Raw genomic sequence first — 21,066 nt, forward strand, 5'->3', positions numbered from 1 at the left:
GTGTGCGGAAGGGTGCGGTTAGGCAGGATTAGATGGTGTCCCTCACATACTCGTCAGATAGGCTGAAGATCCATGTTTTCAGTTGTTTCCTGAATTGGCTTTCCTTAGTCAGGGATCTCAGGTGCTGGGGCATGGTATTCCATGCTTTGGAGGATAGGTGGGTAAGGGTTTTACCCCCTTTGGTTTTCAGGTTGAACTTAGCTAGTGTTAGTAGGTTGTTGTTGGAGGATCTCAGGGTCCTGTGTGGGTTGTAGTGGGGATAGCGTTTGATTAGGTACTTGGGACCAGTGTGGTTGAATGCCCGGAAAGCCACGGTTAGGATCTTGAATAGGATCCTTTTGTGCAAGGGCAGCCAATGGAGGGTTCTCAGGGCGGAGGAGGCTGAAGATCTTCTGGGGAGTTTAAGCACCAACCTGGCAGCCGAATGCTGGACACTCTGTAGTTTTTTGAGTGTGGATTTTTTCACCCCAGCCAGGAGGCCATTGCAGTAATCTATGCGCGATAGGATTAGTGCCACAGTTACCGTTTTCCTGGCTTCAATTGGAAGGAAATCAAAAAATTTTTTGAGGGATTTAATGATTCCGAAGCAGCTTCCTGCCACTGTCCTGACATGCTGGTCAAAGGACAGGTCAGTATCGAAGGTGACTCCAAGGTTTCTTGCGGTAACGACGGTCTGTGGGGGGGCTGTGGAGTCCTCTGGCCACCAAAGATTGGGACAGAAGTTGACGTTTTTCCCCATGGGGAGGATCTCTGTCTTCCCTGTGTTACACTTGAGGTGGTTGGTTTCCATCCACTGGAAGACATCTTTCAGGCAGTCTGTTAAATTTTGCTCGGCGGTCGTGGAGTTCTCCTCAAGCGGGACTATGAGTTGGGTATCGTCGGCGTAGGATGTAACAGTGATACCATAAGATTCGATTAGTGAGATAAGGGGTATAAGGTAGACGTTGAAGAGCAAAGGGCTTAAAATAGAACCCTGTGGGACTCCTGATCGAATCTCTTTCTCTACATAGCTGAAAGGTCCTAGTTTAACGGATTGTGATCTTTTGGAAAGGAAGGATATTATCCAATCCAATGCCCAGTCAGAGATGCCAATGTCCCTAAGTCTGTCTAGGAGTATAAGGTGGGATATTGTGTCGAACGCCGCCGTGAGGTCCAACAAAATCAGTACGGCGTTTTTCCTTTGATCTTGGAGAATTTGTATGGAGTCAGTCAACTCGATCAAGGCTGTTTCTGTTGAGTGCTGAGGGCGGAATCCTGATTGTTGGGGGTGGAGGATATTATTTGTTTCCAGATGGGTTTTGAGTTCCCTATAGACTATTTGTTCTGTGATTTTACCCAATACTGGGAGGAGGGAAATAGGACGGAGGTTGGTCAGGTCCGAAGGGGATTTGTTTGGTTTTTTCATAAGAGGTTTAACCGTGCCATGTTTCCATGCACTAGGGACAATACCAGTACTGAGGGAGGTGTTTACTATTTGGTTTATAATGGGATTGACAGTGTCAATCAATAGATGTAGGATACTAGGAGGGCAGGAATCGGAGGGGGCGCCTGACTTGCATGCTAGGATGACTTCCTTGGATTGTGCTAGGGTGACCTGTGAAAAGGTCTTTAGGTGAGCCGTGGTATTGTCTTCTAGTTCCTGTCTGGAGAGGGACTGGGAACATTGGTGTGGGGGGAAGTCCTTCTGGATAAGGTTGATTTTGGTTGTTAGGTATCTAGAAGAAGCTTGCTTATGTGTCTCTACTAACCATAATCCGCTTGCACTAAAATGGCCACTGCTACGCGGGATTTCATACTGCGCATGCGTCTGTCATACTCATGTGACATGACAACTTTCTCGGCTTGGAGGGAAACTTTCACTTCTGCGCACTAGAACTAAGATGGCTGCTCTGTGTTACAGCATGCATGAAGCTTGCACTGCTGCTTTTGCTAAGATGTTTGTTCTGCTTAACTCTAATGCAATAGTTAAATATAAAGGAATGGGAATAGAGTAGAGATAAGTGGTATACAGTGCATTTATTTATTCTGTGTTCTAAAACTGTTTCTTTTCTACTTTTCATGTATCGTAATCTTTGGGCCTGGGAGGTGCTATTACTCCATCTTGAAAAACCACACCGCACATGTCAAACTCCAGAAGGAGCTATGTCATTCGTCATTGAATCACAGCCAAGCTTACAGTACACTAGAAGATGTGCCTTGGAGCGTGAACTTTAACCCCAGGAGAGGAAGCTGGACTGTTTAATACTGAACGCTATTGTTACTGATTGATACATTCATTGCCGGGTGGAATAAAAGTGCATGGGAAAATAAAGTAAGGGGCGGGAACGTTAATTTTAATATCATCAAGAAAAGTTTCATTTTGGTATGGTGTGATGACCTCTCCTCTCTTCTTGTCCAATCAAAATTGGGGATCCTTACAATTCCAACTTTGGGGGGTGGTACACTGACCTGAAAAATAGTATAACTAGGGTAGACTTAGTTAATTTGTCCGATTTGTCCGAATAGCTGACCTGTCACTGACCCAACGCACTCAATAGGTGATCGGGAGCAGAGGTGCTGGCAGAGCCCTTTGTCAGAAGGTTTGAAACCCAGATCAGGGTTTGAGAGCTGAAGTGCTGGCGAAGCACTTTGTCTGAGAGATCAATAACTCTTACCGGGTTCTGGCTGTTAGCTGCAGAGAGGGAGTAACGGAGGCATTGTGGGTGCCGGTCTTAGCCTGTGGTGGTCCTGTCCTGATCAAATTTGGCTTTACCTGATTCTGATCTGCACCTGCTTGCTTTATGGTGCCTGCACTTTTGGGGTTCTGTCATTTAAACTGACCCGTGGCCAGGGTTAGTTCTTCACACCATTCTAGGTAAATATTTAATGTGGGTATGTCATTGTATTGTTTCCTTCTCTCTTCCCACCCTTAAATGTTAAATGTGTAAAGATGGCTTTATAAAAATTCAGCATATTTTCATTCTCATCGTTATTTTCCTAATTGAGAATTTTCTATTGTTCAATGTTTGGATTATGGCATTTAAAGCTTTTAGATAAAGAGTTTAAACCTTTCCTGAGTTGTGGTTATTTTAGGAGTGCAAATGTTCTATTTCTACCAATTATGCTAACACCCTGATCCATTAGGTTTTCAGGTACCGGTGACTGGGATTGGTAAGTCCAATGGTATAGGTCCTGAATGGTTAACACTTTTTGATATGAGTGTAGGTTTTACATGTTCAAATTGAATATGTATATATATGGGCCTAGGTGAGTATGGGAAAAAACGGGCAGGTGAACCTGCGCTCTAGCAGAGGTTGCGTACATACTCCTCATAAAGTGCATCATCTCTGGAGCACCTCCTCCCCATACTCAATTTCTTGAATGTCCATGTCTTGTGTGTCGCTCAGGACACCCACCACCATTGTATTCATGTCTTGCGTGTCATTCATGACACTCATCTCCATTGGGCCGTATCAAACACCTCTCTTTTTTTGTGCCGCATAGAACACCATTCTTCCATTGTTCCGCATTGGACACCTCTTTTTTTCGTGCGACATAGGACACCATTCCTCTATTGTGCCTTATCGGACACTTCTCTTTTTCATGCCGCATAGGACACCATTCCTCCATTGACTCCCTCTAAAATTGACCATCATTCACTGTCAAAACCGCTCTTAGCTTTCTTCCTGAGCAGTATTTGCCAATGGTTTCGCATACACAGATACACTTCTCATGTTGGAATAATGACTTCAAGATCTCCTCATTAACTTTCTGCTCTGGGATCACAGGAATTGCCCTTTCCTTCTCGGGCATACTATAAATAAGGAGTAAGCTGATAGACTGTCCTTCTCTGGCATAATGTAAATAAGGTGCACATTTATAAAAAATAGGCTCAAGGCATAAGTTTAAGGTAAACCTAAATGAATAAACACTCCAACATAGAAAGGGGTTTTAACTTAAAGCTTAAAAGGAATAAGCCCTGTAACTTGGCTTTAATGAATATCTATGCACCATATTTAATCACCAATTTACTCTATGGAAGTAAAGAGAGATTAATCCCCTAGTGAAACAAAGTTGCAGGTTGTCATCTGCGATGCTGCCAGATGATTAGCTACTTGCCGGAATTTCTGAAAGCTATGATTTTAAGGCACGTTTTTGGGTTTCCCAAGCTTTTCAGGTAATAGGTAAACATACGCTGTTGGAAGGTCACATATATCGGTCTATATTCGAAATTACACAAATAACCATTTCTCTAGCACTTACTAATAATTACTTATTAAAATATAAAGGAACAATTTTAGCAAATTTAGAATAAATAAAGATTAAAGAAAAAACGGTATGTTTCTACTTTTAAGCATTATAGTTTGCATGCAGATTTTTCATGCTGGTTCAGAACTTACTGAGCCATATTACAAGATTTATAACTTTTGACCAATAGGTAACACAAAAATCTCTTCAGCAAAAGTTGCAGGCCACTGAGCTGTCTATATAAAATAGAAATCTTTGACCTGCATGTTGCACATTGTGCTTTATAATAGGCACATTAATGCTCAATGTTTATGTAATACCAAACCTACTGGCAATATAAATACCAAGATGACTTAGATTGTAGTTTTCATAGTTTGGAAACCACAGTAATGTTAAACCAATATGAAAAGCTTGTTAAGATAATGAATTACTAATCTGAGCAAGGAGCAACATTTAAAAGAGGAAGATTGTTCAGCCCATGGACTGCTAATACTGTGTGGATGTTCTATTCTAGATTGATTTTGTTTTATGATGTAATGTTTTTTCAGGTGCTATGTGGAGTGGCATTAAAGGATTAATGCATGCCTCTGGTCTTGTAACGAAATTTGTATATTGCCTAGCAAACCAAAACCTAACTATAAAATGCTTGCATTAGAACACATATTGTAAATATGAGCACATGGCAACAGCAAAAACTGCTCATGCAAATCTGATGTTGCCACAATTTCTTGTCAAATTACATTACAGGTTCTCTGGAAAGCTCTATAGCATTGTTGTTGTGTATTCAGAAAGTAGTTCTAGGAACTAGGGCATTTACCTTGAGATCTAATGACACAGTGCCGTAGATTTATTCGGTCTGGTTTCTATACATTGTGGTTCTCTCCAATATATGTCTAGAAACTACTGAGACTAAAATGTTTGAGATAATTTCTTCACTTATCAGTACACAGGTAGTACAGTGAGTTGTCAGATCACAATCGCCAAGTGTTGATATTGATGGCTTAGCCATTGTTCAAATGGTGGGTTGTGGTGGGGGCGTCACCCGTGTTGCAAGAAGATACTCATACCAGTTCTCGTAAGAAGCGCACAATCAAAGGTCTACCACATGCTCTAATTCACACGATAAACTTTACTAAAACCTTCTTCTGGATAACATCTAATTTCAATTATCTATTGTGTTCTTTTGTATCTATTTCCGACCATGAAATATATATTAAACTTATTTTACTGCACCATTAACAACTTTGTATACTTTTCGTTTTTCATAAAAATGCATACAACCATTCCTGCATCTGATAATAGCATTGCTTTTTTAGAGGGCTGAGCAATTTATACTGCTCTTGCTGTAGGACCAACCATGGGTTCACTAGGCAGAGAATCCACAGAGCTGCTTTTTAATATCAGGCAATAATTTCGAGTGAGAACAAGGTATATATATTGATGGTCTGCATAGTTTAATAGCAGTATATTATGATTTATATAGAGGTGAAGAAATATATTTTTGTAGGTACCAGGATGTTTTTTTTTGTAGACACGCTAAACACAAGTTTGACACACCCCTTATTATCTCCCTTGAGCCATGACAAGGAAACTACATTACAGATGGAGAGACAATGAGGTGTACCTGACTTGATTCTTGATTTATTTGTATCAAGCATTATAGTCCATGGTTGATATATGATGTTGCTTGTAGTGAGCATACAGAGTCTAACTCTATTGGGTACAGAGGTTTGAATAGACGATAATAATGAGTGGGGCAACATGGTACCTACCGAAACAGTGTTGTTGTGGAGTCATTTCTCATGTAACGGGAGAATCAGTTTAGTGACAAAAACAAAATTACAGACTGACATATGTATTCTACAATACCTTACATAACATTACATCATTTTATATTGTTATGGCCTTTTATCTAATGCTATGTCATTTTGTGTTAAGATATGCAGAACCCATTTTTTCCTGAATTAATAAAATGATACGCAGACACAGTTTAGATAAAATGTGTGTTATTATATCAATTTGAGGAATTAATGTGACCTTGTCTTCTCATTGAAGGTGTACTGTCTCTGCTATGTAACACTGTATTTTTTGTGTCTTATTTACAAAAAATAAAAATATTCTTTCACAGGATTTGAGGTTTTCAATAAACAAGGCAGCCCATCAAACCAAGGCAAGCTACAGATATCTTTTTTTAATCTAGCATAAAAACAATCTCCTAACAGTCACATTCACTATAAAAGGAAATGTATTACAAACAAGCTGATGAATAAACCAAGTAGTGGTGAATGATGAAGCAATTGAATGGAAATGTTTGAACAAAAATCACAGTCCTTTTTACAGAACACGCAGGGTGATAGATTCTGCATCACCTTTGAATTATAGCTTCTTGATGCTCTTCTTTCTGTTCAAAGAATAACACAACACATTTGGTAAGTACTGGCTTAATGCTAAGATTATTAAAACATGACATGGTTCCTAAAGTGAGCATTCATATACAGCATTGTTATTTTACTAATTCTCACTTCTAAACATCTTTAATTCCACTGTGTTAGTAAAGACTATACAGAATAACAATACAAACTTTTCTGTCATACAACAATGCAGCACATATGTTCAAATACTATTTTCTGTTCTAATTCCAAGAAATTATCACAACTAATTCGGGACTGATTATCGGTGGAAAACATGTTCACTACAATATATCGATATATGAACATTCTTACTTTCCCATATAGACATATTTAGAAAGTACCTATCAGTATTTCCATACTACTCAAAACCCTTCATTTGGGACAAAGACTCACAATTAATTCAATATATTGAAATAATATGACATTTTACAATTACATTAGTATTCAATGTATGCAAATCTTTGTCAAGTTTTTCAAGTAATTAATAATAAGCATTACTAAAGTGCTGGCGTGGTAAAAAGTAAAGGAACATTTAACTGAAGATGATTTTAGCATCAAAGAATGCTTGTAAATTACATTAAAAGTATACATGTAATCAAGATGGAGATTTACCAACAATACAAGTAATTGGATCATTAAGCTATGTTCATATCTTGAAGTGTCTCATTTCTTCTATGAAAGCATCAAATACCAGAAACAGTAAAGGCTAATAGTTCCTGCATTAGTGCCCCGAGTGGTCTAAGGGACCACACCCCAATTTACTGAAAAAATGGTATAAGACATGATGGAGATATAAGGAAGTAATCCTTTCCTGAAGTGCACAATTCACAGAACTAAGCTATGATTTTTTTTCTATAAATATAGAGAATAGCAAGGTACATAACCTCATTTGTATTGCTGTCTCGCTAGGCAGCATTGTATGCTGTATCTTTCCATCCACTTTAGGCTCTGTGATTGGCTGTCTTTGTCATCGATTGCCAATGTTCTACTTTCGATTTGCTGCTATGCTCACTACTGGAATTTTGACCCACCATTGGAGCATAGCTCGATCTCCGATGCCTTTACAGAGTGAAAGTGTATTCTTACACAGGTGACATGCTGGGACTATTTTCTTTCATCTTGCATTGCAGCTTTTTTCAATTATTACATTTACTGCATTTGTTCTCATTCCAAAGTATATGTTACACAATTTTTAATTTCAAATTTATGGAGATGATTTTGTGGTGAAAAGGGGATTAAAACAATAGTTTTCAGGATTGAAATGTGCTCCCAAGTTCCTGGACCATGCTGGTTGCCATTCATCTGTTTACTGTGTTCACTTACGACAAGACCATATAACATTGCACATAGGCACAGCAACGCCATTAATTTAGTCTGGTATGAAGAGCAGTACGCTTATGTTTATGTTCTTGTTTTCGAGTGCCTCGTATTAGCTAAGCTGTGTATGTCTGTCCCAGTTCCCACTTCCCATTCAAAGGTGCGCATAGCCCTAGCAAATAGACAACTCCCTGCTATATGGAGCATAAGCTGCGTCTTCGAATGGACACTTCAGCAGGGCTAAACAGTGCCCAAATAAGCTCTTCAATATGTTTTTCATGACAGTCAACTGAATATAGAACAACAAAAGAGTACCAGAGGGTCTGAGAGAAAAGTAAGTTAACGGTGTGCAGGGAACAGGCAAACAACGGGAGACCCCTAAGCTGACCAATAAAGCATGATAAACAATGACAACCCGATAGTTGGTCAGAGTTACCCATCAGTCAACGCTCGGAAAAGCCCTTCATCATTTGGGATTTGTCAAAACCATCTATGCAGATATGTTTTCCCAGACAGTAGGAGATCAGAATGTAGATAGATCTCCTCCGCTGAGCGAACAATAGTATGGTCTACCACTTCTTAAGAATGATGAGTGGTGAAGCGTGGTGTGACTGAGGGAGTGCAGTGCAAAAAAGGCTTTAGCGTGAAAAAGTAAAAATAAAGAAGTGTATATAAAATTGTATAAGGGGGCATAGAAAAAACTTTATTCGGGTGATGCTCGCTTCGCCAATGTTAAAAATTTGTTAAAGACAGTTTAAAAAATACCCTGTCTAGCGATGGAACCAGGTCGACATGTTTCAGCAATGGGTGAACATAGTTGTCCTTGCTTTCTTCAGGACCTCATAACAAATGAATGCTACTGCAAATGTAAAATAAATGATAAGTGACGACTAAAAAACAAAAGTGACAGACAAGTACACAAATCACCTGCAGTCTCCAGGTGAAGAGTCTCGTCTTAAGCTTACAGCTAATGTCTTTCACATAGCTTGTAAGACGTGAAGACCACACCTCACCTGGCAGTGGCTCAGGAGTAGAGTGAAGCACCGCTCTAACCGTCGATACTCCTTAGCCGGCGTCTGAACTGAGTTGGTTCAGACGCCGGCTAAGGAGTACCGACGGTTAGAGCGGTGCTTCACTCTACTCCTGAGCCACTGCCAGGTGGGGTGAGGTCTTCACGTCTTACAAGCTTTGTGAACGACATTAGCTGTAAGCTTAAGACGAGACTCTTCACCTGGAGACTGCAGGTGATTTATGTACTTGTCTGTCACTTTTGTTTTTTAGTCGTCATTTGTTATGAGGTCCTGAAGAAAGCAAGGACAACTATGTCCACCCATTGCTGAAACATGTCGACCTGGTTCCATCTCTAGGCAGCGCATTTTTGAAACTGTCTTTAACAAATTTTTAACATTGGCGAAGCGAGCATCACCCGAATAAAGTTTGTTCTATGCCCCCTTATCCAATTTTATATACACTTCTTTATTTTTACTTTTTCACTCCCTCAGTCACACCACGCTTCACCACTCATCAGTCTTAAGGAGTGATAGACCATACTATTGTTCGCTCAGCGGAGGAGATCTATCTACATCCTGTTCTCCTACTGTCTGGGAAAACATATCTGCATAATTGGTTTTGACAAATCCCAAATGATGAAGGGCGGTTCCGAGTGGTGACTGATGGGTAACTCTGACCATCTATCGGGTTGTCATTGTTTACCATGCTTTATTGGTCAGCTTAGGGGTCTCCCGTTGTTTGCCTGTTCCCTGCACACCGTTAACTTACTTTTCTCTCAGACCCTCTGGTACTCTTTTGTTGTTCTGTATCTGTGGGGGCTGTTCCCAGAGACTGGTCTTTAAATATTCCCCTGGGTCCTACCTCACCATAGTGTTGTGTTTTTGTTAGTCAACTGAATATATCCTAACCCAGATCAATGAATCTAGATTTGTAATATTTGCCATTCACCTCTTCCGCAAAATCAATGCCACCAAGACCAAGATAATAAACTCACTCCTTCTCTGAACACTATGCCAACTTACTCTGGCCAATCACACACATCTAAATGGTGTGACTTCACAGGTATAACTGCCTACTCAGTTAAGAAAGTGGTTGCTGGAAACAGACCTGCACTTGACTTAGACAATATTATTACTATACATATTGAAAGCACATACATTGAGGGCCTCCCAGCGATAACATCATAAATACCTCCATTGAACAAAATGCTGTTTCCAGTTTTATCATATTCATCCATTACTAAAGAAACTGGATGTAGGACAATCACTAGTTGCCCATGACTTGCCAATTTGTTTGCAACATGTGTTGTGATTTATCCTAAGAGTGCATTGACAGAGTGCAAATCTTGACCCCTTTCATATCTAGCTTTTGGTTTTAGAAAGGTTGATGACACCCTTAATTTCTTTTTGACCATATCCCATAGCTTCCGCTGCTACTCAAAAAATTCCCCTGACAATACTGCATGATGTGTGTAAAAAGGACAGTTCATCCTCTGAGCTCTTTACAAAACCCTTTGCAGTTCCATGAGGCTCAAATCTGAACCCCTGTTTTTCAATCAACACGTTGAGCCATTAGATGAACCTCAACATAAACTTGCAGTATTGATCCAAAAATACATGTACAACATTCAGTTATATGTGAAATGATATAGAATGAATAATATCCATAACTTAACAACATATATATCTACGGTTCAATCATGGATATGATATATGAATCTGAACCCACAAAAAGCTAACTTTATGATCCTCTCTTCTAAATCTAGTATCCAGCATCTTCCAGAATGAGTATCCATTCTGAATAAGATAGGCATCTCTACAACTAAACCTCTTGGCATCACTCTGGACTCAAAACTTGAATTAGAAGGACATTACATTTTATAGCGAAGTCTGGTAACTACCACCTGAGGAGCATTAGGAAAACAGACGTTTCCAACAAATAGCAGACAAGAAGGCCATTGTAAATCAAGTGTGATTGTATTTATTTAACATTATCTCCCTTATATTTGATGTCCAGTTGTGAAGTGCCATGCCGCTGAGAATGGGGTTTAAAAAGTACTATACCATGCTCTACATAAAAGCAATCTAAATAAAAACAAAACAGAAAGTATTACTGTTTTTATGACTCATAAAATGCTGTGCACTAGAAAAAAGACTTAACACCAGTATTAAGTACTGTGTAGTCGGACTGATTACATATGACCATCCTAAGAAAATGAAAAGAGTATAAATGTCAATAAGGAGCATGGATTTACTTCACCAACACATGATTTAAGTCGCTGATTTGTTTTAGCGTATCAGCATGTTTCTGTATTACTAAAATTCCCAGGGCCAGGTTTATTTTTGAAAGGCAAAACTGAATGACCCTTAAGGAGTTGTGTATGGGGGTTGGGCGGGGTTCCACCCAAGTTCCCAAATGCTCTCTGAAACTACCGTTCTGCTTTTCTGCCCCATTACCAACCTTCAAAAGTAAGTATTGAATGTTCGACCTTGTTATCCCGAAATATTTATATCCTAAAAAGGACGTATGTGGCAGATCAGGGAGGTTTATGTAGTCATGTTGTGGTTCAACTTGCTACAAGGAGAGCGTAGATAAATCAGAGTTCCAGAGTTCATGGTGAACTGGCATGACGATACATAATAACAATGGGGTTGTTTACTATCATGGAGGTTCAAGCAACAATGCAGACGAGAGAAAAGCTCAAATTGTCTGTGGGGTCACGTAGAAAATAATCCTTGGTTGATGTCTACTCGTCTACAATGTTATGTTTCATATGGTGTCTCACCAGCCCTCATCCCTTTGATGAACCTGCACAAAGGTAAAGGAGTTCATGGAAGATGCATACATAATATAGTCCTCCCACAAAAATATATCTCTTTCCGGAACTCTTCTCTGGTCAATTCTCCCTCTAAACACTTTCCCACCTTTAATATGTGAAATAGTTAGCCAATAACCTGCTACTTCCTCCATCTCACTTTGGACTTCTCTCTTGCTCCTTCCCTGTGATGGTAGCAGGCATCATTATTAGCAGACCAGATGTCGGATAAAGAGAAACAGGGAGACTGTTTGATAGGCCAGAGGTGACTGAACGTCATAACACATTAGCAAAGTCAAAGTAGACCCGTTAAGTGGTGAAATAGAAAGTTTAGCCTGATTACAATATTTTAGCTTCCGCAAAGAAGGGACCGAGTTCTTGAAAATATAGTGCAATATAACGACGCACGGCGGCAGGTGTATTTATATCAATGGCAAAATACTGAAACATCCCTGGCTGTGCTTTCATTGTAATGCACATTTAAATGCAGTTGAATGTCTTGACACATTGAAAACATCCAAGACAACGAGCGCCCTGAAAGAGGATACAATAGCTCAAAAATTCAAATTATGAAGGACAAATACCTGGACTGAGGGAGAGATGATGAAGATGAGACAGGAGAAACTGAAATTAGAGAAGAGCGAATGGATCAAGACGAACAGAATGGCTAAAGAGGACTGTATAAACATGAAAAAGAGGGAATGGAGGACACAGTACAGAAAGAGTATGAAAAAGAGGCAAATGAGAGAAAGAAGGGCATGTAGAACTAAAGAAAGAGGAAAAGAGAGAAGGAAGTTCTGACCAATTGAGGTATCCTGTCTCTTAGCACTTAAAACTATGTAACCCACACAGGTGTGTAATATGGCGGTGCTTTCGTATGATAATAATGCATGTTGGATGCAAGAAAGGTCTACCTGCACGTACCCAAGGCAGCATTTAATATTAAAGAATGTATGTTTAGACACACAGCCTAAAAATATGGACTGCTGAATGATACAGCCAACAAAAGTGTGCTCAATGACCATTGTTTCAGTTGAAAATCTCAATTTTCCCTGACACCATTCAAACTAACAAAGACAGAAAAGGGAAGCCTTTCCGTTTCTCTGGCACATACGTGGCAACTGCAGCTCTAGGGTAAGATGACCTCACAGAGATATGTCTTGGCATGAAGAAGGAAAAGTAGCATTAGCTTCCATATGCTTTGGCAACGGGGCATTGTTTGCTTCTTTTTGTAGCAAAGCAGGAGCTGAGCCTGAGTCACTAAGATAACACCGCATCAATCTATAAAACTCTTTTAGCCCCAAAAATATATGGTGTTCTAGTGAAGGTTCAGGGTTACATACAGGGACTAGTTTAAGAGAGGAGATGTAAAAGTCTGATTTCCGCCTACTGCTTAAGGTGTGCAGGGAACTATACATGATTTGGCATAATGGCCGAACTACTTAACAGTAAACTTCATTAGTCTGAGTCCAGATCTTCCAGTCACTGTTCTTACAAAGTAAGCATTAGTCTGCTTCACAGGACCATATTACCCAGCCAATCTTAAAAGTTCCTCCAAGATGGTCACCATATTCCAGGATGTAAAAAAGGAGGAACTTGATATGAAAACGTATCAATATCTCAACATATAAAAGAGAAATGTAATAACAAAGAATCTATCACCCCTAGAATGGGTAGGGAGATAGGGGCTTAGAACTCAGGACTATAACAAGTAGGCCTAGACTCGGAGTAATTAAGATTATCGTAACTGGGCCACTACCTTTTTGTCCGTCTTCCTGTCCCAGTCCTTATGAAGTGGGCTGATACCCAAGATAATGGTACTTGATTATTAATGTTCTACTCAAAGTCAAAATGAGATTTCGAACATACAATTCTGATGCTACTCCCAAGAATGTAATAACAGTTTGAAACAAACAGAGGTGATGAGAGAAAGACAGCTGGCAATGCACCCCCACCTTGGAGTTGATAATGTGACATAAAAGTATGTGATGAAGCCCTGGTGTCAGCACAACGAATGTCTTCAAATCTTCATCCCAGAGTCTCACCAGAAATATTTACAATTTGCTTTCAAGGGTAATCCATTCACCTTCCCTCACCTCCAGTTTTCCCCGTGCTTTTGGCTCCTAGTGAATATTTTTAATTCCGGAGGAATACAAGTATACATATAATTTGATGACCGGCAAATTGCTTCTTCTTTTTGTAAGGCAAAAGAGCACGTTCAGCAAGTCGAGGTCCTTTTGAAGCACAGATTTCTCCTGAATTACAAAAAATCCAATCTTCATGTGCTGCAATCACTGCAGTTCATCAGAGCAGTGTTCTGAACAGACCTAGGAGCAGGTATTTCAGAGGAAAGGAAATTCAAGTTGGCATCCCATCCCTCCGGTTAAATGGCCTTGACATTTCTAATTCTTCTTTGTAGTTGCCTCCACCTTTATACTCGGTGCCTGGGTACACCTCACAGGTAATTAGTTGCACCACACAAATCTATATAACATAACAAAACAGTACAACGCCTTTTTTGACAGTGGGATCCAATGTCTCAGGATTATGAGGCAATGGTTCCCATTACTCTGGAGACAGGTCTGGGAGTCCAGTGGTGGCTGCTTCCTGAAGTCATTAAAAGGGGTATCATCTGGTTCCTCCTCTGGTCACAATCATAACAGACTCCAGCAGCACTAGATTAGGTGGTTTGGGTGAATTGGAAAGCACAAGGTATATGGGCCATGCTTGAGAGTTCTCAGTCAACCAACGAAGAGTGATGCCAGAAAATCAGGCAGAATGGTCTGTGCCATCACCATTTTAAAAGATTTATGCAGTATGTACTAGTTTACACCTTTGAGATATAAGGCAGGGCTAAAGTCTCCAGATGATTTCTGCATTAGAAAAAAAGGTGGAATTAAAACCTCAATGTCTCTGGTTGGGAGGGACAGGAAAGATTGCTGACTTTTGCAAGGTAGGCTGTATTCCCTGAGAAGTGCCTTTCAATTAAGAAGATCCCTTGGATGGATAAGTGTAACATGCTGTGATACATTGCTATGGATACGTCAAAAACCGGTGCTGAGGGACATAAATGATCAGGAGACATCTGATAAAAATTAGACTCCTTAGTTCCATTGTAGACAGTAAAGCAGAAATATCCACAACTTCATTCATTGCAGTCTGCAAGAGTTAGAAAAATCCTTTGAAAGGGATTGAACCGTATACACCACATAGGGATTAGTTCTCACAGAAAGATTTGTCACAGCATATGCTCTTGTCACTGCTCCCTCCAGCTTTTAATCTGTCTCATCAGCGGGAAGGGCAACCCTTCTGACAACAACTTACCCTGCAAGGATAATCTTCCCATGAGGTTGTGCACATTTACCATGTGCGGAAATCCCCCGGAAATTCCTTCCAGTGCATATCTTTTAGGCAGGAATCCAGGAAAGGATACCTTAACAATATCTTTCCATTCATGAACAAGAACACGGTGTATGGCGCTGTGCAGCAGTAAGGAGTTCAGATCCACCTGTTGGTACTGGGTGAAGAAATCATCTTCTTCAGCACTGAAAGGAGGAGGATGAAAGTCCAGATTGCCTCTCAGGTGTTGAAAACCTCAGAGAACACCACACCTTGCAAAAAATGGCCTTAGAACTGTAATGGTAGAGGCAACGACTCTAAAAACCCTTGCTCTAAAAGCAGCATCAGCTACAGGCTGGTTTATGTGCTGCAGAGCTGCAATTGTAGCATACAAAAAAGTGAAGGATGGAATGCTTGATTTAATTTCCGCCACTTGTAATCACTCTGGGCCGCATCCCAGTCCATTGTTATTTTGCACAACATGCCACCTCAGTTTGGATCCAGCCATATGCAAATCAGTCTTGATCCTGCTCCAATGTGAACAGTCCAGCCAGATCTGTCAAGTCATGTCCGCCCTGAACCGAAACATAAGCAACTGTGGACCAGTTTCGTCCTGGTTAGTGCTCATCAGCCAGGTATAGCTTAATTCCAACTGCATAGTGTGTATGGGACCAAATTGAAGCCATTTCTGAGTAGGGGCCAGGCTGTATGTGCATTCTCTGATGTTTGCTCAAATCCATACTCTGGTAGAGTCAAGGACACTGCTAGCTTCCTTGTATTTCTAGAGACCAAAGTCATGTTGCTTCAAAATATCGCTGGACCTGCCATTATGAAGTTAGGCGTTTTCCCCACTATCATAGTATCGAGCTCACCCGAATCAGTAATTATGTTAAAAGAACACTCGCTGCTCATACCACCTCAAAATGGACTTAGTGCAGTGCTCCTCTAACTTAAAAATAGACCGCTTAGCAAATAAAACACCACACTGCACTCAGTCTTGTCTGCTTTGCAAGGCAGAGTAACCAATGCTAGATACTGAGGCTGCTCAATCAAACCTCTGAAGGAGAGAAACCATCAAAATAAAAATAAACATTTAATATATTAAAAGTACAATTTTACTTAACTGAGATTCAGGAAGGCAATGGATCCATTCTGCAGAAAGTAATGAACAGGAAGTTGTTCTATCAAGTTTCTCCTTTTCTATATACTGGGATAAAGCGGCCATCTGGGATGAACTGTTAAGATTGGCTGGGTAATAAGGTTCTGAAACGCAGAGCACTGCTCACTTCGTAAGGATTGTGAGAGCAAGAAGGATGAGAAGATAATAAAGCTTGAACATCTACTACAACCATTTAGGTTGGATGACTGCAATGGGATAGTTAATAGATGAATTGGGTAGCGAATAGACTGGTAAATTAGGATTACTAATGAAATAGGACTTGGGCTTTCTGAAACTTTGCTCTAATTTGCATATTATGCGCTGAGTTGTTCCTAATGATTGTGATCATTCTGATCCACCCGTCATGTAGACACTGCATAACAAATAGTTATATAACTGGATTATCAATCACTCTGTGCATGTATTTATTTGGGGCATACGGGCGGGTTTCTACTTCACGTGCAGAGAAGAGCTTCTCTGAATGGATTGGCCCAACACTCCATAATTTGATATCAGTGGATTGAAAGACCCTGCCAGTTCTGCTTTTCTCTACAAAAGGTGTGAAAATATCAATGTGTCTGGCCTTTGAGGGCCCAGGACCCCCACAAATAAGTGGTAGACAAATCTAACCAGACATGCGCAGGGTTTTTTACGATCCTCATCAGTGAATAGAAATACATCCCCTTATTCAACTCACGATTGTTAGGCGTTGTTGGATTTCTTACTGTGAATATGGATTCCTGCAGCATCAGTTGCTGCTGGGGCTTGGTCGCAGATAGTTGAATAAAGCTGTTTTCGACTTACCCGAGAGTCCTCTTAATTTCACTGCTAATAAGATGCCACCAGCACCAACCCTATCCTGTTGAATCGTATTGGATTTAATGGAGGTTAAATTCTTTGGGGAGAATTTCATAGCAGCTGTCCATATCTCCAACTGACCACAGACCCTTCACATTGATGACGTTACTAGTGGCCCTCTTAAGAATTGGGAAGTACTCCATTACTCATCATCGGAGGGCATGTTAAGTATGATCATTGATTTTACTTTGTCTGCAATGTCAGTGACAGGCACCCCTGTACCAACAAATGGAAGTTTGCATTTCAAGACTCCACTTGTGGTGACAGACACTTCTCTCTAACCAATCAAGACTGTACTTTAAGTCTGCACACTTTAACAACAAACACAGTTTGTGACCACGTCTGGCAACTGGACACAATTTGTGACACTGACACTGACACTGACACACACACACACACACACACACACACACACACACACACACACACACACACACACACACACACACACACACACACACACACACACACACACACACACACACACACACACACACACACACACACACACACACACACACACACACACACACACACACACACACACACACACACACACACACACACACACACACACACACACACACACACACACACACACACACACACACACACACACACACACACACACACACACACACACACACACACACACACACACACACACACACACACACACACACACACACACACACACACACACACACACACACACACACACACACACACACACACACACACACACACACACACACACACACACACACACACACACACACACACACACACACACACACACACACACACACACACACACACACACACACACACACACACACACACACACACACACACACACACACACACACACACACACACACACACACACACACACACACACACACACACACATTCTTCTTCTGTGAGCGCAGCTTCTCACCCACACAGGGCCACACCAAATAGAGACTCCTCCACTATTTTTTCCTGTTCCAAGCACCTCCCCACTAAATTGTGAACAGGGAAGTCTCTGAGGCTTATTTAAAAGCAATTGATGGACACACTTATGCTACCAAAAAGAAAACAAAAGCACTTTAAGTATACAAACTGGGTCTCAAAGTTAGATGTATCTTGAAAACCCTTTTTTTCGAAGTAGTCATTGTCCACACTGCTATGGGTGAGGATGGTGACACTATGGATGTTATAGGTGAATACTCATCGATTAGCAAAACTCTGCACAAAAGATTTAATCCTAGAAAGAATACCATTTTAGAGTGTCACGCATTTTTACAACATTCTCAACTTCCTGGTCAGTTTCGTGCTCCTTAATGGTCGTTTGCAGACCCATGAATTATTATTGGGATTTTAAAGCTCAAATGATTTTTGACCAAGTGATAAAGAGGATCAACGATATGAAAATTCAGGAAAGAATTATCAACAAACTGCATCGGCGTTAGTGAGAGACATTTAGTATTCTGAACTGCGTATGAAGGAAATTAACAGTAATGCCAGATCAGCCAAGATTAAGCATACTTCAAAATAGCCTCAAAGACAGTCAGAAAAAGTCGAACGTAAAAAATAGTCCTTCTAACATTAAACTCAGTCATGAAAACAATGATCTGTTTTGTTTGCGCTCTGGAAGTAAATCCCACTTAGGCAATTGGACATTTTTCGCAGCTCTCAATCAAAATAGTTTTAAGTGTGGTACAAAAGTATTTTTGCATGTGTGCACCACAGGATTAACCCATCGTAGTTAACAGGTTGTAAAGTAAATTGAAGATGATGGTAACTCTCAGAATGATAATAATTGTATCCAAATGTTGTCTTCCTTTGAACTAGGTTGGGGTAAAGTAGTTGAAATATCCTCTATGAATGGTCTTTGTTAACGGTCTTCTGCCACTCCAAAGTGAAATCACAGTAAATAGTAAAGTGATCACATGTATGGTGGACTTAGGGTCTCCTTTTACAGTAATTAATAAAAAATATTTCCTTAAGTTTGAAGATACACAATTAAACAAATCTCATATTCGAATTTTTGCATATGGTGGAGTAGAGGAAGATTCCTTGTCGCATTAGAATTTGAGGATCTTTTCACCATGTGACCTGTATATGTTGTTAAAGATGGTTACAACCTGTTAGCGTGGAACAAATAAGGCGAACTAAATATTGTACTGGGCTCAAATCATCCCGAAATGTTGGTGTCAAGGCAGGATTTTCATTTACCCAATGGTGTGCACTCATGTGGCACACACATAAGTAATTAGTCCCACACATTTTTTGAGATTTTCAAAGAAAAGTTGGGCAAACTGAAAGGTTTCCAACATTGTATTGTATTAAAAGACAACGGCAGTCGTACATTATCCACACAGGGTACTCTTGGGTTATGTAGCAAATTAAGAACTGGAAACACTGTACTTTGGGAATAACTTAACCTTGATAAGTTTCGAAATGGTCTGTTCCTGTGGTATTAGTGAGCAAATCAGATAAATTGTTAAGATTGTGTGTAGGTTTAAGGGATCTTAGTTCCAATATGTGGATTAATCGCTAACCATTACCCAAAATAAACACAATGTTAATAATACCCAAGAGAGCAGTGTTTTTTACATCTTTAGATAGGTCTGCGGCCTAAAATGAGGTTGAGTTGTGTCAGGAGTGAAGACATCATGACAGATGTAGGACATCATGTGTCTAGAAGAGGTGTTAAACCCAAAATCAAGATCTTGGAAGCGATATAAAGAGCACCTAAACCCACAGATAAGGATCAGTACTAATCTTGCATGGATTTAGTGGAGTATTAAGCCATGTTCATGAGACAGTTTGCTGATGAGACAACATTATGTGGGAGAGGAAGAGTATCAAAGAGTTTGAATCAATCAAATGTGAAACTGTGTCTACTCACCCTCTCAAAGGTTTTGACAAAGGTGACTTGTTTATTATTTCCACTGATGAAAGCACTATGAGCCTAGGTGCTGTACTAATGTAAAGAAGAAGTAATGGGTGTGAGGAAGAGGTTAGAGACGTCTGAAGGGCACATATTCCACTGTAGAAAGGGAGGGTCTTGGCTTGTGGTGGAGAGTTCCGTATTTTAGAAAGTTTGTGTAGGGTAATAGGTTTGTATTGAGAGCAGACCACAGATCGTTGGTGGACTTGTTGATGAGTGGAGGAGGAAGGTAGCTGTTAAAAGTGTCTGAGTCTAAGAAAGAAATGAATAATGATCTTGAAATAGTTTGTGTTATAAGTTCTACTGATGTTGCCATGAATTGGACTTTGTCTGATGTTGAGTGGATAGGAGGATTAGCAGGTGACAGTGAAATACAAGATGTTTTAAATGTTGGTACAAGTAATTGAAATAATACCAAAAACATTCAGAAGAAGTGAATCCCTTATGAAAAAAAGAACATCTGAGGAGTCTTTGTAGCAAAGTGTTGAATTTGGCTAAGGACAGTCATACGATGAAGCTCAGAGTGAAAGAATATTTTGGTGGGCTGGTATAGACATGACAGTGGAGTATTTCGTGCTGGATTGTTGCACATGCCTCCTCAGTTACAAAACCCATGTGACATGCCTCAGTCTCTTCACTCTGATAGTCACAAATAACTCACCATGATGTAAATTCACACTTGAAATTTCTGTGCAAACACAGGGAGATGATGGACGGAGTGCTGAAGTGCTGAACCTTTTCAGACACTCATGACCAGTCACAGATCTGGGTTGAAGCCATCATTGTTCTTTAGCTCACTACGCCACCCCAGTTCAGACCCAGCCATAAGAAAAACAGTCTTGAACCTTTCAATCCAGTTGAAACTGCCAAGCCAGGTCTTCCCTGGACCGAAAACAAGCATCCTGGGACCGGTTTTGGGGTAACATCCGGCTAGCTTGAATCCAGTGGCAAAGTGAACAAGGGACCCACATCTGTGAATACCCTGCCAACT

The 21,066-nt window shown here is 40.3% G+C and overlaps 1 protein-coding gene across 1 annotated transcript in view; it reads right to left on the reverse strand.

Annotated features, from left to right (window-relative positions):
• Positions 1-6,216: 6,216 nt before the first annotated feature.
• Positions 6,217-21,066, reverse strand: part of LOC147707493 (CD109 antigen-like) — an 899,009-nt gene continuing 884,159 nt past the window's right edge. Inside the window, exon 33 of the mRNA XM_086926509.1 lies at positions 6,217-6,628. Within this exon, the coding sequence (XP_086782635.1) occupies positions 6,459-6,628 (170 nt within the window). The 3' untranslated portion in view covers positions 6,217-6,458. The remainder of the gene's footprint in view (positions 6,629-21,066) is intronic.

This window comes from Lissotriton vulgaris, chromosome 6 (assembly GCF_964263255.1).
Source record: "Lissotriton vulgaris chromosome 6, aLisVul1.2, whole genome shotgun sequence".
NCBI classification, from domain to species: Eukaryota; Metazoa; Chordata; class Amphibia; order Caudata; family Salamandridae; genus Lissotriton; species Lissotriton vulgaris.